Consider the following 21388-nt stretch of genomic DNA (forward strand, 5'->3'; position numbering starts at 1 on the left):
TTGAATATTCAAGTTTAATATCACCAGCATGTCATGAAATTTGTTAACAATGCAATACATGATAATAGTGAAAAAATAAGTCAATTATTGTAAATATAAATATATATTAAATAGTTAAATTAAAAATAGTGTAAAATAGAAATAATATTAAAAAAAAGTTCATGGGTTCAATGTCCATTTAGGAATCGAATGGTAGAGGGGAAGAAGCAGCTCCTGAATTGCTGAGTGTGCGTCTTCAGGCTTCTGTACCTCCTTCCTGATGGTAACAATGATAAGAGGGCATGTCCTGGGTGATGGAGGTCCTTAATAATGGACGTTGCCTTTCTGAGGTACTGCTCCTCGAAAATGTCTTGGATACTACGGAGGCTAGTACCCAAGATGGAGCTGACTAATTTTACAACTTTCTGTAGCTTCTTTTGGTCCTGTGCAGTAGCCCCCCACAAAACCAGACAGTGATGCAGCCTGTCAGAATGCTCTCCATGATACATCTGTAGAAGTTTTTGAGTGTTTTAGATAACAAACTGAATCTCCTCAAACTCCTAATGAAATAGCAATTCTCTTCCCTTCTTTGTAGCTGAGTTGACATGTTAGGACCAGATTAGATCCTCAGAGACCTTAACAACCAGGAACCTGAATTTGCTCACTGTCTCCATTTCTGACCCCTCTGTGAGGATTGGTTTGTGTTCCTTCATCTTACCCTTCCTGAAGACCACAATCAGCTCTTTTGTCTTGCTGACATTGAGTGCCAGGTTGTTGCTGTGACACCACTCAACTAGTTGGTATATCTCACTCCTGTACGTCCTCTCGTCACCATGAGATTCTACCAACAATGGTTGTAACATCATCAAATTTATAGATGGTACTTGAGCTATGCCTAGCCACACAGTCATGGGCACAGAGAGAGTAGAACAACATGCTAAGCACACATCCTTGAGCTGCAGCAGTGTTGATCGTCAGCAAGGAGGAGATATTATTACAAATCCACAGAGATTGGGTCTTCCAGTTAGGAAGTTGAGAATCCAATCGCAGAGCCAACTGGCAGAAGTATTCAAGGACATTTTCAACCTCACAATGTTACCGTCGGAAGTTCCCACTTGCTTCAAAAAGGCAACAATTATACCAGTGCCTAAGAAGAGTCATGTGGGCTGCCTTAACGACTATCGCCCAGTAGCACTCACATCGACAGTGATGAAATGCTTTGAAAAGTTGGTCATGACTAGACTGAACTCCTGCCTCAGCAAGGACCTGGACCCATTGCAATTTGCCTATCGCAGATGCAATCTCAGTGACTCTTCACACGGCTTTAGACCATCTAGACAACACAAACACCTGATGCTGTTCATTGACAATAGCTCAGCATTTAATACCATCATTTCCACAAGCCTGATTGAAAAGTTGCAGAACCTGGGCCTCTGTACCTCCCTCTGCAATTGGATCGTCAACTTCCTAACCGGAAGACCACAGTCTGTGCAGATTGGTGATAACATATCCTCCTCGCTGACGATCAAAACTGGCGCACCTCAGGGGTGTGTGCTTAGCCCACTGCTCTACTCTCTATATACTCATGACTGTGTGGCTCAGCATAGCTCAAATACCATCTATAAATCTGCTAACAATACAACCATTGTTGGTAGAATCTCAGATGGTGACAAGAGGGCGTGCAGGAGTGAGATATACCAAATAGTGGAGTGATGCCGCAGCAACAACCTGGCACTCAATGTCAGTAAGATGAAAAAGCTGATCGTGGACTTCAGGAAGGGTAAGATGAGAGAGCACATATCAATCGTCACAGAGGGATCAGAAGTGGAGAGAGTGAGCATCTTCAAGTTCCTGGGTGTCAAGATCTCTGAGGATCTAACCTGGTCCCAACATATTAATGCAGTTATAAAGAAGGCAAGACAGCAGCTATACTTCATTAGGAGTTTGAAGAGATTTGGTATGTCAACAAATACATTCAAAAACCTGTATAGATGTACCGTGGAGAACATTCTGATAGGCTGCAAAGTATGCAGGACATCTTCAAGGAGCAGGTCCAATATTAAGGACCTCCAGCACCCAGGGCATGCCCTTTTCTGTTACCATCAAGTAGGAGGTACAGAAGCCTGAAAGCACACACTCAGCAATTCAGAAACAGCTTCTTCCCCTCTGCAATCCAACTCCTAAATGGGCATTGAACCATTGGATACTATCTCACTTTTAAAATATATATTATTTCTGGGTTTTTTGCATGATTTTCAATCTATTCAATATACGTATACTGTAATTTATGTATTATTTATTTATTAATTATTTTATTTTGTTTTTTTTTCTCTCTTCTATATTATGCTGCTGCTAAGTTAACAAATTTCATGACACATGCCAGTGATAATAAACTTGATTCTGATTCTGAGGGAGGTACAGAGGCCCAGATTCTGTAGCTTATCCTTCAGTCTGTGAGAACGATGGTGTTAAAATGCTGAGCTATAGTCAATGAACAGCATCTTGACATAGGTGTTTGTATTATTCAGGTGACCTAGGGCTGTGTGAAGAGCCATTGAGATTGCATCTGCCGCAGACCTATCGTGACAATAAGCAAATCGCTGTGGGTCCAGATTAATTTTGCATCTTGCCTGAATTTTTTTTAGGATATGTAGGACAAATTTTTGGGAAGATAGGGAGGGAACAGGTTGCAGCTGGCAGTTTCACAAAAACAGAAGTCAAGTTGAAATTATCAACTATATCCCATTAAAAACCTTATAATGAAAGTTGCTGCACTCCCAATGGTCAGCTGGAATGAGAATCTGACAGCAGGAGGGCAACAATTTTTGGACTCATCATGATCACCTAAAATGAATGGGGCATGGTGAAGGTTTGTGCTTGTTGCAGTGAGTAGGATGCCACATGATCGAGAGGAAGTAAACAGTGGAAGACAGGTTTGGAGATGGGTGGAGTATGCTTCTCTCCAATGCACAAGTATTTGTCTGCTAGCTCGAACATAGAACATCATAGCACAGCATAGGCCCTTCGGACCATGACGTTATGCCGCCCTTTTAACATGTTGTCATCAATTTAACCATTCCCTCTGCCATAATCCTCTTTTTTTTTATCATCCATGTGCCTATCTAAGGGTTTCTTAAATGTCTCTAACGTGCCCACCTCTACTACTACCCCTGGCAGCGTAATCCATGCACCCACCACTCTCTGTGTAAAGAAAAGCGCATCTCTGACTCTCCCACATCCCATTTTTCTTTGGTTGCTAGGTTCCTAAGCCCTGGCACTAGAAATAGGTTCAATCATTGCATGAAGGTCACAGTTATTTTCCTTTAGCAACCACACCTATCAACCCCTCAATCATCTCCTCCCTGACTTCTTCAAGAGACAGTGAAAAGGAAAATGACAAATAGAAATAAGAAAAAAGATAGAATATCATGTAAATGCATGTAAAGAGAACATTAATGTTTTTGTATTTATGTGAAAAGTCCCATCCAGAACAATAATCAACTTGTTTAAGTAGTGAGATGAGCACTTACAGCCTGGTCCCTCTGCAGCTGTTCCTCCTCTGCACGGAATTGTTGCCTCTTCAGTTTCAATGACATTTCCTGAAAAGTACAACAGAAGCAGTTTGTACTCCTAAGTCAACTACATGGATTTAGATCTCCAGAGATGATGGGTGATTGCAGTATTTTGTTTCATTCAGGGTTACTGAAATATGGGGTGAGTTACCATGTGTGGCTGTTGACATTGAACATGACCAATTATCTCAGGGCACAATAAACAGGTAGTTTACCCTGGACACGGATGGCCTCCCTACATGGTAATTGTCTTTTGTCTGTTTAAATGGATACTTGTCCAAAAACTTCCTTCTGGAAAGCCAATTTAAAAAAAACTTCACCCCCAGATAGTTAATCTGATCAACAATTCTAGTTACCCCTACTCCTCTGTCTATTACCCCTGACATTGCACTGCAAACACTTTAAACCACCTTCTGTAATACTGTTTACATTGTAAATACACGTTGGTATTTATTTATGCACAATTTATCCATCCTTTAACCTCTATCTTTATCTTCTTTTTTAAATTTACATATAATTCTTTATTCCATAAATTGTTGAATATTGTTGGTTTTTGTTGCATGTCACACCCTGACCAACACACCACAGCAAATTCCTTTGTAATTTATTTTTTTATTGAAGTTCATCATCAAACAAACATTTCCATAAGATGTATTTCAGACATTGTACATATATATCATATAATCATATATATCACAAATCTCCACAAAGTATTTATCTGAGGTATACACTCATAGAAAAGAGTGGAAAGAAAAAACAAGCAAAAGGAAAGAACTATGTACAAGTAGGGAGTGATCATTTTTTTACAACAGATTCATTGATTTGTGAGAATAAAATCATGCCTATGAGGCATTATGTAGTTAAACCATTTTTCCCAGTATGAATCAAATTGTTCTAAATTGGATAAAATTCTCTTACATTTGATTGGATTTAATAACCCATTGACATTAAAAGAAATGAATTTTACCTTGTCCTTAGCCATCTGTATTTATCTGTCAATGTACCATTGAAATTAGAATAAAACTTAATCAATCTACTCCCTGAACAAATAAGAACCAAGAAACGCGAATAACAACAAAAATGGCAACGAACGTGTGATTCCAAGGCTGAGGTCTCTAGTAGATGACTCTGCGTTGAGCTAGAGGAAATGTCTAGCTGTGGTGGATAACCCCTCCTACTTGTGAGTTGAAGGCCCCCAATGCAGTATTCATAAAAGTCAGTGAACAAATCCATTACACAGAAAAGATTTCCGTGTACTCCTATATATATACATACATACATACACATACACACACACATTACATACACGTATATATATTCTCATTTTGGTGGGGAAAAAGGAGTAAGTGAGAGAATAAAGAATAACAACTAAGTAATATAAAATCCACATTATAATAAATATTTTTCGAGATAGGTATATCACTGTGTACTCTTGCTTCCGTTTAGCTTCTCAACATTTTTAAAGTTAGCCAAACCTTATGGCTCTTCTGAAGGGGGTGAGGACTGTCTTTGGGAAACTCCTGGTCTCTTCCTAATATATTTCTCTCGGCCTCCTCCCATCTCCTGCCTTCTCGATTCTCGCACTATTTCCCAAGCGGAGCGGGATAATTCCTCAGTCAGGCTTTCTCTCATTTTGGTGACTGACACTGACGGGCAACCCTCTGGCCTTCATGTCTGTAGTCGCCTCTTCCACCGTCTGGTACAACCGTGTCCCGCTGTCATAAAACACTTGAAGTTTAGCAGGGAGTTTGAAATTTAATCTTATTTTGCTTTAGTACTCGCTTTACTTCAGAGTATTCTTTGTGTTTCTGCAGGACCGCGGGGGGGGGGGGAATCTTGGTCGAAATATATTAATTTATCGTCGTAAAACACTCTCTTCTTACCCCAGGCCCTTTGTAGAATCTGCGCCTTGGTGCTGGACCGCAGGAATTTTATTATTATTGAGCGTGGCTTTCTATCCTGGGTAGGTTTCGGAACGCGGTGAGCTCTCTCGACTTCCAGCTCCATAACCGAGGGAAGATCCAGCGCATCCCGCAGTAACTTTTCGACAAACTCCGTCATATATGAGCCCTCTGCTCCTTCGGGAACATTGTAGATTCTGATATTTTTCCGCCATGATCTTCCCTCCAGGTCAAGCAGTTTACCTTCTTGGTGATGTATTATTTTTATTGTCTTGCTCAGTAACCGTTCCACATTTTGAACGCGATCTTCCACCTTCTCAATTCGAGTCTCTGCCACCGCAATTTTTTGATTTAACGCTGGCGAGCTCTGCCTTAATATCACAGAGTTGCTGCTTTATATCTTTCTGGACCTCCATTATTTCTTTCAGGATTTCGAAGATATTTGCCACTTCGCCTGAGCGAGGCCCAGCAGCTGCCTCACAAGCACACGGTCGGGTCGGAGAGCCGCTCGCTGCACTCCTCTCGGACGCAGGCTCTGCAGTGTTGCTTTTTTTATTTCCATTTCTTCTCCCCATTCTTGCCCCTCTTTTCAGTTCAAATATTTTTCGAAAAATATAATATTTGATGGGATAACAGGGCTTAATATGCGTTTTTCCGGAGGAGCTTGTGACTTAAGCTGCCATTCTCGATGATGGTGTCACCGGAACCCCACAGCAAATTGCTAATACATGCTAATGTATTATGGTGAATAAAGTTGATCTGTTATCTTTATTTGAAGTACACCAAAACATTCAGGAGACTGTGTGGAATTTACTGTTGCTTCAAGCAATAACCTCCTGACTCTTTCTGCATGAAAAAATAATTCTGTCATCTGACCAGAAAACCTTACAGATTCTGCAAACCTGAAAGACAGAAACCATTGCAAAACTCAGAATGGGCATGAAAATGAAATCAAAGTTAACATTATGAGTTGAGGACCCTTTATCACAGGCGGGAAAACAAGTTTCAAGTTTTACAAAGTTTGGGGCAGGGACAAATAGAATTCAGGTTTGGGGCCAGAGTTCGCAAAGTGACTGTGATGTCCATGGGCCATCTGGTTGCTAGATTAATGGGGGATATTAGAGAGAGAAAAAGCAAAGGGAAGTGTTAAATCTGTGAAATGCAGGCAAGAGATGTTGCCGAGAAATTAAAGGGGAATGTTTGAAATGCACCAGCATATCACATAGAGAAGAGAGAGAAAAACTGTGTTAATATCACAGGTGAGTATCACTGAAGACCTGGCCAGTTCTGATTCAAGCAGAGGAAGAGAACTGCAAAAATTATTTAATTCTGCATTAAGACTTCTCTGCTAAAATAAGATTTTAGGTTCTTCCTCTATCTTGGTCCATAGTTTTTTACACTTCAATCTATTGCAATTTCCAGCTTATTTCAGTTTACCCAAATCTTCCTACCAGTTTAGATACTTAATTCCTGGAAAGAATTTGGTACATTTCTAATACAATTTTTAATATAAAATGTTGAATCCTTCCTGTGGCACGGTGTCCAGATCACACACAGTACTCAAGCTGTATACTAACTTCAAAAAAACTATGCACCTACTAAAGGATCCTAGCATTTATACACTCTGCCTTGGTTAATGAAGCATAACATCTTGTAGGCGATTTTTTTTTTGCAATCCTCTCAATCGATTTGGTACCTTCAAGGATCCATGGGGCTTGTATTTCAAAGCCTTATAGCACCCAGATTTCTTAAGAGTGTTAATTTGTTTTCCCTTGTCTTCTTTTATAAATATAATGAGCTACTTTTGTATATTGCAGTTTTGCCTGTGTTTGAAAGATTTTCTTAACATTAGACCTTTACAGCTGTTCTTATTTTCTTTTATGCAGCAGGTTCTGACAATGGAATATCTCAAGCTGACACTCTCCTTTTCATCTTGTATTGCTACTGTTTCACATACTTGTATGACTACTTGTCCAATTATAATGGTGCCAGATTTATATTGTCTTACAGAAACATATACCTCACACTTTACGTCAACCTGTCTTCAGGCCATGCCACTTAGGGAATTTTGTTAATTTATTTTGTAACACTATGTGCTGGATCATAACTATATGCGCTGTGTGTGACTATGTGTACTGGTTTTGTCCCTTGGTCCCAGAGGAAACATGCTTTGTTTTGCTGTATTACATGTGAATGGCTGAATGATAATAAACTTGAACTTGAAAACTCATTCTTGATACAGTGTGGTGCTAGTTTGCACTAATGACAACTGCTTGCCTTGTTTCAGCCAATGATCAGGACCTCACCAGAATGTTTCCTGAATGTGGTCCTTCATATTATGCTGGTCTATTCTAGCCACTTACTTAAGTTCTGCATCCATGCTTGGTTTTGCTTCATTTTATCTCTTCTCTGCTTTTCACTTCTTTCCTTTTGTTATTTAATCACACCTGATTTCAACACATCACTTTCTTCTGGATTCCACATTTTCTGAAAGGTTCTCCATCTTTATATTCTCCCAATAATGAATGAAGATCATTAACTCTTCATTTCTATTGTTGTCTAAGTGATTGGAAGTCTATGACATTTTGCTTTAATTTCATTTATAACTCAAGTCTTTTACTGTAAGTAATGACTTGAGAAGCTCCTGATATATATTTTCCAAACATACTTTTATTAAAATAAAAACACCATAACTGAAAAGGCATATTAATTGATCAGAAGAGATTGGAACACAAATAATGATTCAACCTCAAAAGAAAAAAAACTGATTTTCTTTTGGTATTTTTCAAAGGCTGAATTCTGAAATAGAGGGCCGTTCACAATTAAAATGGATTGGTTCTGAGACTGTGTTATGCAGCCCAGATGTCGCCTACCTGGTTTTGCAGCAAATTGCACTTGGCATTCAGTTCTCTGCTTCTCATCTCCAGCTGCTCTTCAGACTTCTTAATTTTCAATTCCTGCAGGTGCATAGATAAGCGTGGTTCTTGTGTAAATAAGTAAATTGAAGTATGAACCTATTTTCCATTGAGACAAAGTCGAGTTCTGAAAATGTTGCAATGTTTAGCTACAATTTGTGTCATTAGGATACTGTTCAAAGTAGGGGGAAAATCAACTAACTCCTTATTAGGGCAATTAGATTGGTTTGTCAATTTTAAGCTCTTTTTTTGGTTTAAAGAGCAGCATGATAGGCCTGCAGCTAGTGTAACACCATTACAGTGCTAGCGACCCTGGGTTGATTTCCGAGCTTGTATGTTCTCCCAGTGTTCCTGTTTCCTCCCACATTTCATGTAGACCTATGGGTTAGTAGGTAATTCATCACAAGAGGGTAATTGGGCAGCATGGGCTCGTTGGTCTGGAAGGGCCTGTTACTGCGCTGTGCCACTATATAAATATAAAATAAAATAAAATAAAATAATTTTCCATTTATAACAACAATATAAAGTATTGAATGAATAAAATTTAATTCCAAAAATTGTGAAAAGGTTAAAGGGAACAGAATGCAACAAAAAAAAGCTTTCACTTCCTGAAGATATATTAAATAGCCAGGGATTTTCTTGGGCTGTGAAAAATGATTCTATGCAATCATTAAGAAGAGTAAAGGCCTTCTGAAGTGCAGCATATAGGAGGCCACAGAATCAAATAAAACCTGAGATGATGGGGAATAACAGTGTCAACAATGGTGGCTTGCTGTTGCTCTTAATTTGTATGATCATACAACAATGCAAAAATGTCTTACTGTTGATTAAAATTTTGGACTACAGCTTTTATTTATTTAAGCTATGGGATCTACAAGGATCTGAGGTGAGGTTTAAAAAAATGGTTTCCTACAAAGGCAACCGAACTATGGAACGGACTGGGCCCATATTTTCCAATGCAGTTTTGTTTTAATTCTGCTTTTCTCAAAAATAAAAGGGCTTCTTTAGACTCAGCTGCATAGTAGTGCAGCAGTTCACGTAATGCTATTCCAGAGACAGTTCTAAGATCATGGTTCAATTCCCACCGCTGTCTGTATGTTCTCTCAGTGACCACATGGGTTTCCTCCCACACTCCAAAAGATATGCATTTGGGGTTAGTAAGCTGTGAGCATGCTGTGATGATGATAAAACCATGGCAAGAGTTGCAGGCTGCCCAGCACAAACCTCTCTTATTTGATTTCACTGCATGTTTTGCATCACAAAAAAGGTGATCTCATTTACACAGTTGGATATGCATGCAAAGAACAAATATAATAACTATTCTACTTTAATAAGTCCTATACTGATAGCTACCATAGTCCATTTGTATTTTAAACATTGATTGGATAAAACTGTATGGCCAGATTTACAGGCAGATAGATGACCCTCTTTCTTTACTACTACCTATTGCTTACAATGCTCTGTATTCCTGGTAAAGATACAGAACTTAGCCTTTAAGGATTATCACAGTCAGTGCAATTTTTGATGTAAATAAGATATTCATATTGAAAATTAATTATCCTCCTTTTAAAAAAGTAATTAATCCTCTTGTATATGAACTAAAATGTTAATGCACCTGTTTATCACAAACAACTGAGAATTGGTTTCTACCCAAGTGCTCTTGAGGTGAAATTACTGATCAACCTACTTGAAAAATATCTGAAACAGATTCAACACATAGAATTATAGAGTACTATACCACAGAAACAGGCTCTTTGGCCCATTTAATACATGAATTGTAATTCTGCCTAGTCCCATTGACCCGTAAATGGACCATAGCCCTCCATCCCCTGCCCATTGATGTACTTATTGAAGTTTTTCTTCAATGTTGAAATTAAACCCACATCCACCACTTTTGCTGGCATCTTGTTCCACATTCTCACTGGCCTTCTGAGTTACCCCTCAGGTTCCCCTTAAATATTTCACCTTTCACCCTAAACCTATGACCTCTAGTTTTTGTCTCACCCAACTTCAGTGGAAAACCTGCTTGCGTTTACCCCATCTATACCACTCATAATTTTGTATACCTCTATCAAATCTTTCCTGTAGGTACAGCAGGTGACCAAAATTGAATAAAATATTCCAAATTAGGGCTCACTATTGTCTTATTCAACTTCAGCATAACATCCCAACTCTTGTATCAATACTTTGAATTATGAAAGCCAATGTGCCAGAAGCTTCTTCACAACTCTATCTACCTGTGAAGCTACTTTCCAAGGAATTATGGAACTGCATTCCCCGATCTCTCTATACTATCGCACTCCTCAGTGCCCTACCATTCACTGTGTAAGTCTTACCCTGGCTGGTCCTCCCAAAGTGCAACACTTCACACGTCGACAATCAATTCCATCTGCCATTTTTCAGGTCCAGATCCTGCCACAAACTTTGATGGTCTTCCTTGCTGTCTGCTACCCTCCCATACTTGGTGACATCTGCAAATTTGCTGACCTAGTTTATCACATCATCAAGATTATTGACAAAGATGCCAAACAACAAGCAACCCAACAACAACCCTTGAAGTATTTTGTCTGCTAATGTTGTTCATTTGGATTGTTCTTCATATGATTCCTTAAAGTGGGTAGCAAAGTTAATGAGAAGTGTATTATAAGAAGCTGCTTCCATTCTTACTTTTTTCTCATATGATTTTTGCAACTCACTGAGTTGACGCTCCAGCTCCTGACCAAGAACTGAAATCTCCCGCTCATGAAACTTGGTTAGACGCTCGTGCTCGTCCTGCAGCTGCTTTAGCAGTTTACTTCTCTGCTGTCGCTCCTGAACAATATGAATGAAGAAACTTGATATGGCAAGCAAAGTGATGGATGGGGAAACACAGAGTAATACTGGAATAAAAAAGTCTTTATTTATAATTTTATGCTGAAAAATATAATGGATTTGGTAAATTTGCTAAATTGGTTTATTATTGTCACATGTAGCACAGTCCAGTGGAAAAACTTATCTTGATAGTGTTCATACAGATCAATTCATTACAATAGTGCATTGAGGTATTACAAGGTGAAGAACTATCAGTAATGCAGAATAAAGTATTACATTTAAAGAGAAAGTGTAGTGCAGATAGACAATAAGGTGCAAAGCCATAACTAGGAAGATTGTGAGGTCAAGAGTCTATCATACCAGGGGACTGTTCAACAGCCTTATAACAGTGGGCAAGAAGCCCAGTGGAATGTGATTTCAGGCTTTTTGTATCTTCTGTTGATGGGACGGGAAGAAGAGAAAACGCCCAGGGTGGGTAGGGCCTTTGATTATGCTGGCTGCGAGAAGGACAGACAGAGTCCATAGAGGGGAAGCTGGCCTTTGGAATGTGTGTGTTGTGTCTACAATTCTCTGTAGTTTCTTGTGGTCTCATGCAGTTGAATAACAAGCAGTGATGTGTCTGGAAAATATGCTTTCCATGGTGTTGGGTGGGAATGGAAATTTCAGTGTACCTTCTATCCCCATCTACTCCATTCAGTCATGATAATTGGGGGTTGAATCAAGCCCAGAAGAGCTGGAAATGCCGGGCAGACTCATTGGGTCAGTAAGGCTAGCTGGATACAGCTCTTCTTGTGCCAACATGTACTCCCATCACTTTCTGTTCTCATGCTGTATCTGTGATCCTTCCCCATGCACCGTACTTGTTTATTTCTTAAATTAGAGATATAGAACAGACCCTTCCTGCCCAATGAGCCATGCCACCCTGCAACCCACCTACTAACCTGAGCATAATCACAGGATAGTGACTAATGACCAACTAACCTACTAATTGATACAGCTTTGGGCTGTGGAAAAAAACCAATGTGGTCATGGGAAGAACATACAAACTCCTTACAGATAGCATTGGAATTGAACTTTGAGCTCTTGACTCTCTGAGCCATTATAGCATTCGTTAACTGCTTGCTATGCTACCATGACCCTGTTCTTGTTTATTTCCAACTTATGAACAGTTTGGGTTATGAACAGTTCTCAGGAACAGAAGCTTGTCATAACCAAGGGTCTGTCTGTATACAATAAATAAGGACTGAGATAGGGCCACATGTTCAACAGGATTCATTTCTCTCAAATCCCAACCACTGATTAGATCCCGACTCTCAATCCAATTACTTTATTAGCAAATCCTGCACACATTAAACAGAATTAAAAAGGAACTTGATTCAAGTCCGGATGGTTGAAGTGAATGTTTTCTCACCTTTTCTTCATATTCCTCTCTAATTCTGTCCATAGTTTGTTGGTGTTCTTCTTTAAGCTGCTCCAGTTTCCTCTCATGCTCTTTCTCCACTTCATCACGTTTTTCTTTCAACAAATTACTCAGCTACAATCACCAATGATAGCATAAAGCAAATATCAAACTGTTATCAACACAGTTTTTATGAAAAGACTCGAAATGTAAAAAGATTTATGGCAACTTCTGGTTAACAACACTTTCAGCAATAAAATTACTGCAATGAGCAATAAACTCCATGCAGAGCCAAACAAGGGAAGAACATGCAGGAACTCACAGCACATTTGAAAGTCAGCATCAAGTATCAATCAGTAAAACAGGCATCATTCTGATATAGGGACTGAACACCAGTCAAAATACCCAACCAGCATTATAAGATTGCAGACTAGGCAGTATTTTTTGCATCTTAGCTGCCCAATGTCTCAACTGAAATTTGAGATAACATTTTGTTTTATTGAAGTCACTAAATATATTTGTATTTCCTAGCCTACAGAGGAGACCAAGATAAGTTAACTGCCTTGGTCTTGGAAATTTTAGTTTTGAAACTTGAAAGGCAACAGCTGGAATAGGTGAACTCTATGTATTAATTTCATTCTATTTGGTCAGTCTTATGGAATGCTAAAGAATAGAAAGGAGTCAAATGTTTCCCACGCATATGCTGCTTTTGCAGCAAAACTCTGCAATTAGTCCAGCACGCCTCCTTTTCTCTTGGTTAGAAAACACGTGGTTAGACTATTCAATCTAGTTAGGCTGCTGAATAAATTGCTGCAGTTTGTAGTCATGCTGGAGTTGAGGAGAAACATATATTGAAATAGAATGTTACATCTGATACAGTTTGCACCCTCAGGTATCTGAAGCTCAGCACAAACCATATAAATATTTTATATATTACTCCAAAAGAGTCCTGAGGGTGTTTCATATAATGGGCATGAAGATGAGAATGAAAAATTGTTATGTTGTTTTTCCATCTGAAGTAGCTAAGTTGTCCATCCCTCCCGTTCCGCAGGCAATTTACCCACAACCACAGGAGGTACAACATCTGTTCCTACATGTTCTCCCTCATCACTATTAAGGGTCCAAAACAGCCCTTCCAGGTGAGGCAGAGATTCACATGCACCACCTCCAACCTGTATTCAGTGCTCTTGAGGAAGCCTCCTCTACATCAATGGGACTAAGCGCAGACTAATCACTAACACTTTACTGAGCACTTGCGCTCTAGCCACAATGGCCATCTTCAGATTCAAATTTAGATTTATTTATTACATGTACATAAAGCAATCTATGAGTTACCTCATTACCTGAGGATGTGCTGAGGGTAGCCCACAAGTGTTGCCACACATTCTAGCACCAACATAGTATGCTCACAAAGTTCAGAACAACACAATTGACAACAACAGAACAAAAGCAACTAAACAATAACTGCAAAACAACCCCCTCCCACATACCCACCCACTCACACACAGGCTTCTAGCCCCAAGATAGAACAGCTTCCACTGGACTTGCAGACATCGGGCATTCGATTTTCCCAATGGGCTCACAAGTTGACAGACCGAAGCTTTTGGTCATCATGTCTCAAGACTTCAGGACTTTCTGAATCTTCATTTCCCTCCCACAGCAACCTGCCTATTTCTTGCCTCCTCCATTGCTAGAATGAGGCCAAAACTCATATTCCGCCCATATAGTCTAAATCCAATGGGATGAACACTGAGATTTTCAATTTCAGGTAGCCTATTTCTTTCACTTTCCCCTACTCATCCACAAAGGACCTCTCACACACCCCCTTTTACCAAATTCCCTTATCACCCTCCTTTTCTCTATTACCCAATTTCCCTCCTCATACATCCCACTCATTTCATCTGTCCATCATCAACATACACAACCCACTTGGTGCCCTATCCTCTCCCCTTTCCATTCCTATCTGCCCACCATCCTTCCCTTATCTGATTCCACTCATCACCTATTCTTATCAGACTCCATAAATTGTAACCTTTCTTGAGTCCATTTATCACCTCTTAGTCATTATTGCTACTTGTACCCTTCACTTGGTTCCACCTGCCTATTAACTCCTCTTCACCTGAATCTGCCTTGGCTTGTCAGGTCCCATCATACCACTCTCCCCTCACTTCTGCATACTAACCATCTCCTCTTCACATTCTGTCTTGACAGGGGTCTTGACCTGAAACATCGGCCCTCCCTTTTCCTCCACAGACTCTGCCTGACCCTCTGAGTTCCTCCAGCAGCTTACTTTCATGTTTCTGAAGACTCAGGTGATGCACCAGTGTGGCAAAAAACACTGGGCAAATTCACAAGTATGGCAGAAAAATAAGGATAAAAGGGAACAGCTTATTTCATTTTTATTTATTGAGATGCAGCACGGAACAGGTCCTTTCAGCCCATCGAGATGCGCTGTCAAAACCTCTGATGTAATCCTAGCCCAATCACAGGAGAAATTACAATGACTAACTAACTGGTACATCTTTGGACTGTGGGAGGAAACTCGAACACCCAGAGAAAACCCACGCATCCCATGGGGAGGACGTACAAACTCCTTGCAGAGGATGGTGGGATTTAACTCCAAACTCTGACACCCCAAGCCGTAAAAGAGTTGAGCTAACCGCTACGCATGAACAGAAACAATTATGCAGATGATGTGGAAGTTGGTGGTGGTGTGGATCATGTGGAAGGTTGACATAGGTTACATTGGGATACTAACAACATGGACTGAGAAGTGGCAGATGGAGTTCAATCCAGGAAAGTGCGAAGTGATACACTTTGTAAGGTCAAACTTGAAGGCAGAATACAGGGTTAATGGCAGGATTCTCAGCAGTGTGGAGGAACAGAGGGATCTTGGGGTCCACATCCATAGATTCCTTAAAGTTACTGTGCAAGTTGATAGACTTGTTAAGAAGGCAACGGCTCAATTCGGATCTAAAGTTCCATAAGGTCTGGGGACCTTTTATCGAGTACTTTCATAACCTTCCTCTTGACTAGGGTTTTTTTTTCTCTTCGGTCCCTTGCTTTCAGCTCCTTTTTTTTTTCTGGTAGAAGGCATTATTTCCCTCTGTTGCTGAGTGTATTCACAGTCTGGGAGTTTGGCTGTCCTGACTTACACTCTCTATATTGTGTTGTGGTTGGTCTGGAGTTGCTGTTGTTTTTTCTTGTGTTGTGGGGCTTGGGGAGGACACTAAGCTTACTTGTCTTTAATTCAGGTGCTTTTTTTTTGCTAAATTCTCTTCCTTTGTAGCATATTGTTATTGTATGCCTAATTTTGCACTGTTTTAATGTTCCTCATTGGGATTTGGGGTTTTTAATTTGTAAAATGTTTTGAAAAACTAATAAAAAAATTTTTTAAAAAAGAAGGCAACGGTGTGTTGGCCTTCAGTGGACAGGAGATTGAATTCAAGAGCCGCGAGGTAATGTTACCTCTCTATAAATCCATGGTTAGACCACACTTGGAATTCTAGTCATCTCATTACAAGAAGGACGTGGAAATTTTAGAGACAGTGTAGAGGAGATTTACCAGGATGCTGTCTGGATTAGAGAGCACGTTTTATGAGGGCAGAATAAGTGAGCTAAGGCTTTTCATTCTGGAGCAAAGGAGCTTGAGAGGTGAATTGATAGAGGTATAAAAGATGATAAGAGGCAGAGATAGAATGAACAGCCAGCATCTTTTTCCCAGGTGGAAATGGCTGATACGAGAGGGCATCATTTTAAGGTGATTGGAGGAAAGTATAAGGGGGATGTCAGTAGTAAGGTTTTTTTATTCAGAGAGTGAAAGGCACATGGAACACATTGACAGGGCTGGTGATATATTAGGGACTCTTAAGAGACTCTCAGATAGGGACATGGATGAAAGAAAAATGGAGGACTGTGGGGAAGGAAAGGTTAGATTGATCTGGGAGTAGGTTCAATGGTTGGCACAACATCATGGGCTGAATAGCCTGTACTGTTACTGAATTGTTCTATGTAATAATATTATGTTACTATTAATGCCAGGCAATTTAAACCTTGGGAAAAGTAACTGGGATGTGGACCACAGATTATACAGGAAATAGAAAAAGCATGTCAAAAGGGCAATGTTATGATAGCCATGGGAGATTGCAACATGCAGGACAATCGGGAAAATCATGTTGGAAATGGATCTCAAGAGAGTGAGGTTGTTGAATGCCCAGGAGATGGCAATTTAGAGCAGTTTGTCGTTGAGCTTACTAGGGGATCAGCTATACTGGATTAGGTGTTATGTAATGAACTGGAGGCGATTAGGGATCTTACAGTAAAGGAAATAGCAGTATTTCAGTGGAGTAAAGGAAATTACAGTGCTGTGAGAGAGGAGTTGGTCAATGTAAATTGGAAGGAGCTGCTGGCAGGGATGACAGCAAAGCAGCAATGGTGTGAGTTTCTGGGAAAAATGAGGAAGGTGTAGGACAGATGATATTATAAGAACGAAGAAATACACAAATGGTGAAATAGTACAGCCATGGTTGACAAGGGAAGTCAAAGCTAATGTAAAAGCAAAAGAGAGAGCATACAACAAAGTAAAAATTAGTGGGAAGTAGAGGATTGGGAAGTTTTTAAAAACCAACAGAGAGCAACTAACAGAATCATTAGGAGGGAAAAGAAGAAATATGAAAGCAAGCTAGCAAACAGTATCAAAGTGGATAGTAAAAGCTTTTCCAAGTATGTAAAAAATAAAAGAGATGAGAGTGGATATACGACTAGTAGAAAATGAGGCTGGAGAAATAATAATGGGGGGGAGGGGGCAAGGAGATAGCAGATGAACTAAATGAGCATTTGGCATCAGTCTTCACTGTGGAAGACACTAGCAGTGTGCCAGATGTTGAGGGGAGAGAAGTGAGTGCAGTTACTATAACAAGGGAGAAGGTGCTCCAAAAGCTGAATGACCTAAAGGTACATAAATCACCCGGATGAGGTGAACTGCACCCTAGGGTTCTAAAAGAGGTAGTGGTAGGGGGGCGTCACGTGACGACGTAGGATCAAGACGTTGGGAATCCAGCTCCCTCGTAAAAAGTAATGAAATAGGGTTTAAATGAAGAAGAGTTAACAAATATCTATTAGAAACTATTTTTAAGCAACTCAGGATTATCTTTTGATATGGCTCCTGAACTGAAACAGAAGAAAGCTACTACTTCGAAGACTGCGCAAATCGGCGGGGAAAAAGGCCTAACCGTCTCGCCGAAGCCTCGGACTCAAGTTGGATCTCCTCCCGGCGAAGTGCATGGCACTTCTGATGTTGCGGGAAAAGAAGTTGCAGCAATGTCGGTGGTCTCTAAGAAGAAACGGCAAGAACAACGCATGTGCGAAAGTATGCATGAACAGATATTAACAAAAATACAAGCTTTAACTATGGCTGGAAGTGAAATTGAAAGTGAGTCGGAAGTTGAAACAGACTCTGGGAAAACCAGAAGAAAAAGAAGAACCAGAAGAAATTGAAGGAGATAAAAGATATCTTGATATTTATAATCAATGAATTAAAAGTTATAAGAACAGATATGGTGAATGAATTTAAAGCTATAAGAACAGATATGGCAAATGAATTTAAAGCTATAAGAACAGATATAAGAAGCATACAGAATACACTTGATAATGTGGTGGAAGAACAAAAGAAGATGGATAATAAAGTTAAAGAGATGGAAGTAAAAATAGAAGAAAACACGGAAAGAATAGAAAAGATAGAATACGATAAGCTTGCCTGGACAGCAGAAAGAAAACGGATGATGGAAAAAATGGATGCGCTTGAGAATTCTAGTAGACGAAATAATATTAAAATTGTTGGTCTTATGGAAGGTACAGAGGGAGAAAATACAATAAAATTCTTTCAAAAATGGATTCCGAAAATTTTGGAAATGAAAGAAGGAAGTCAAGTAATTGAAATTGAAAGAGCACACAGAGCTTTAAGACCAAGACCTCAACAAGATCAAAATCTAAGATCAATTTTGATAAAATGCTTAAGGTACCAAGATAAAGAAATGATCTTGAAGGCGACTACTCAAGGTGCTAAAAAGAGAAATGGGCCATTGATAATAAAAGGGAAAAGAGTTTTTTTTAATCCAGACATAAGTTACGATCTTCTGAAGAGGCGGAAGGAATTTAATCCAGTGAAAAAATCTTTATGGGAAAAGGGCTATAAATTTTTATTGAGCTACCCAGCAAAATTGATAATTTTCCTGGATAATGGAGAAAGAAGTTTTTTCGTTGACTAGCAGAAAGCAGAGAAATTTGTATAAGAATTACCTGATGTCCATGAAGAAGCAAAGAATTATAGAAATGAAATGGACTAATGATGAAGACTGAAACAAGGTTGGACTTGATGGACATTTATAAGGAAAAAAAATAGTCGAGGAGTATTAATTGGGAGTAGAGGCATTAATTATTTTCTCTTTTTTTTCTTCACTAATATATTTTCTTTTTTTTTGCGGGGGAGCTGGAGGAGCTCCTGATCGATGGCTGCGAGTTTCACATGTACAATCATGGCGATTGCCATGACCCGTAAAATGGGGGGGGGGGGTAATGTTGTGTTCTTTTTATTTGCAACATTAGTGAATTTTGTTTTTTTGTTTTTTTTTCTTATATATTAGTTATCTTTCTTCTGTTTTTCTTCTTTTTTGCCTGGATGGTTGGGGAAAGACTCATAGCAACATGGAGAATTTTAAAGAGTTCCCAAGGTACTATGAATGATTAATTTATTTAATTTATTTAGTTTTAATGTTAATGGAATTAATGGACCTGTGAAAAGAAAAAGAGTTTTAACATATATTAAGAAAATGAAAGGAGATATAGCTTTTTTACAAGAAACACATTTAACAGAAACAGAACATAAGAAATTAAAGAAAGATTGGGTTGGAAATGTCATTGCAGCTTCATTTAATTCAAAATAGAGAGGAGTTGCAATTTTGGTTAATAAATCTTTACCAATTAAAATACAAAATGTAATAATTGATTCTGGGGGGAGATATGCGATTACACATTGTCAATTTTTTTCAGAATTATGGACTTTTATGAACATTTATGCACCAAATGAAAATGATGCAAAATTCATACAAGAAGTTTTTTTTGAAATTGGCTGAGGCACATGATAAAATATTAATAGGTGGAGATTTTAATTTTTGTTTAGATCCAGTTTTGGATAGGTCAACTAAAGTTGCTACAAAATCAAAAGTAACAAAGAGGTAGTGGCAGAGATTGTGGAGGAATTAGTAATGATCTTTCAAAAATCATTGGGCTCTGGAATTGTGTCAGAAGACTGGAAAATTGCAAATGTCACTCCACTCTTTAAGAAAGGAGGAAGGCAGCATAAAGGAAATTATGGACCAGTTAGCCTGACCTCAGTGATTGGGAAGATATTGGAGTCAATTGTTAAGGATGAGGTTATGGAGTATTTGGTGACACAGGACAAGATAGGACAAAGTCAGCATGGTTTCCTTAAGGGAAAATCTTGCCTGATGAACCTGTTGGAATTCTTTGAGGAGATTACAAGTAGGATAGATAAAAGGGATTCAGTGGATGTTGTATATTTAGACTTTCAGAAGGCCTTTGACAAGGTGCCACACATGAGGATGCTTACCAAGTTAAGAGTTCATGGTATTACAGGAAAGTTACTGGCATGGTTAGAGTATAGAGTAGGAGGCAGCAAGTGGAAATGAAAGGATCCTTTTCTGGTTGGCTGCCAGTGACTAGCGGTGTTCCGCAGGGGTTGGTGTTGGAACTGCTTCTTTTTAGGCTGTATATAAATGATTTGGATGATTGAATAGATGGCTTTGTTGCCAAATTTGCAGATGATATGAAGATTGGTGGAGGGGCAAGTAGTGTTGAGGAAATAGCTAGTCTGTGGAAAGACTTAGACAGATTAGGAGAATGGGCAAGAGAGCGGCAAATGAAATACAATGTTGGAAAATGCATGGTCATGCACTTTGGTAGAAGAAGTAAACGAGCAGACTATTTTCTAAATGGAGAGAAAAGCCAACAACCTGAGATATAAAGGGACTTGGGAGTCCTTGGGAGACTTGGAACACTCTAAAGGTTACCTTGCAGGTTGAGTTGGTGGTGAGGAAGGCAAATGCCATGTTAGCATTCATTTCAAGAGGTCTATAATATAAGTGCAGGGATGTGATGCTAAGGCTTTAGAAGGTACTGGTGAGGCCTCACCTTGAGTATTGTGAACTGTTTTGGGCTCTTCATCTAAAACATGTGCTGGCATTGGAGATGGTTCAGAGGAGTTCACAAGGATGATTCTGGGAAGGAAAGGGTTATCATACAAGGAACGTTTGATAGCTCTGGGTTTGTACTTGCTGGAACTTAAAAGGATGAGGGGGAATCTCATTGAAACTTTTTGAAATTTGAAAGGCCTAAACAGAGTAGATGTGGAAAGGATGTTTTCCATGGTGGAGGAGTCGAGGACAAAAGGGCACAGCCTCAGGATATGAAGCGGAGAAATTTCTTTAGCCAGAGGATGGTGAATTTGTGGAATTTATTACCACAGGCAGCTGTGGAGGCCAGGTCATTGGCAGTGCTTGATAGGTTCTTGATTGGACATGACATCAAAGGTTACGGGGAGAAGTCTGGGGAGTGGGGCTAAGGGGGGAGAGAAAGGATCAGCCATGATTGAATGGTGGAGCAGACAAGAATTTTTAAACACTTCATTACGATATAACATATCAGTTCTCCTTCAAGGTGCAGTTTGAGGCCCTTGATAAAACGAATATCTATCAGATAACACACACAAAATGCTGGTGGAACGCATTTTGTTCG

At 39.4% G+C, this 21388-nt stretch overlaps 1 protein-coding gene across 6 annotated transcripts in view; it reads right to left on the minus strand.

Moving 5' to 3' along the window:
- LOC132385093 (centrosomal protein of 164 kDa-like) overlaps nt 1-21388 on the minus strand; it is a 288904-nt gene that overhangs the window by 39950 nt on the left and 227566 nt on the right. For 5 of the 6 annotated variants that reach the window (XM_059956825.1, XM_059956827.1, XM_059956824.1 and 2 more), the window contains 4 exons: nt 12590-12712; nt 11035-11178; nt 8326-8409; nt 3510-3578 (listed from right to left, as the gene is read on the minus strand). In XM_059956825.1, the coding sequence (XP_059812808.1) occupies nt 3510-3578; nt 8326-8409; nt 11035-11178; nt 12590-12712 (420 nt within the window). The remainder of the gene's footprint in view (nt 1-3509; nt 3579-8325; nt 8410-11034; nt 11179-12589; nt 12713-21388) is intronic. The other variant, XM_059956826.1, reaches the window with a different exon arrangement.

Source organism: Hypanus sabinus, chromosome X2 (genome assembly GCF_030144855.1).
Source record: "Hypanus sabinus isolate sHypSab1 chromosome X2, sHypSab1.hap1, whole genome shotgun sequence".
NCBI lineage: Eukaryota > Metazoa > Chordata > Chondrichthyes > Myliobatiformes > Dasyatidae > Hypanus > Hypanus sabinus.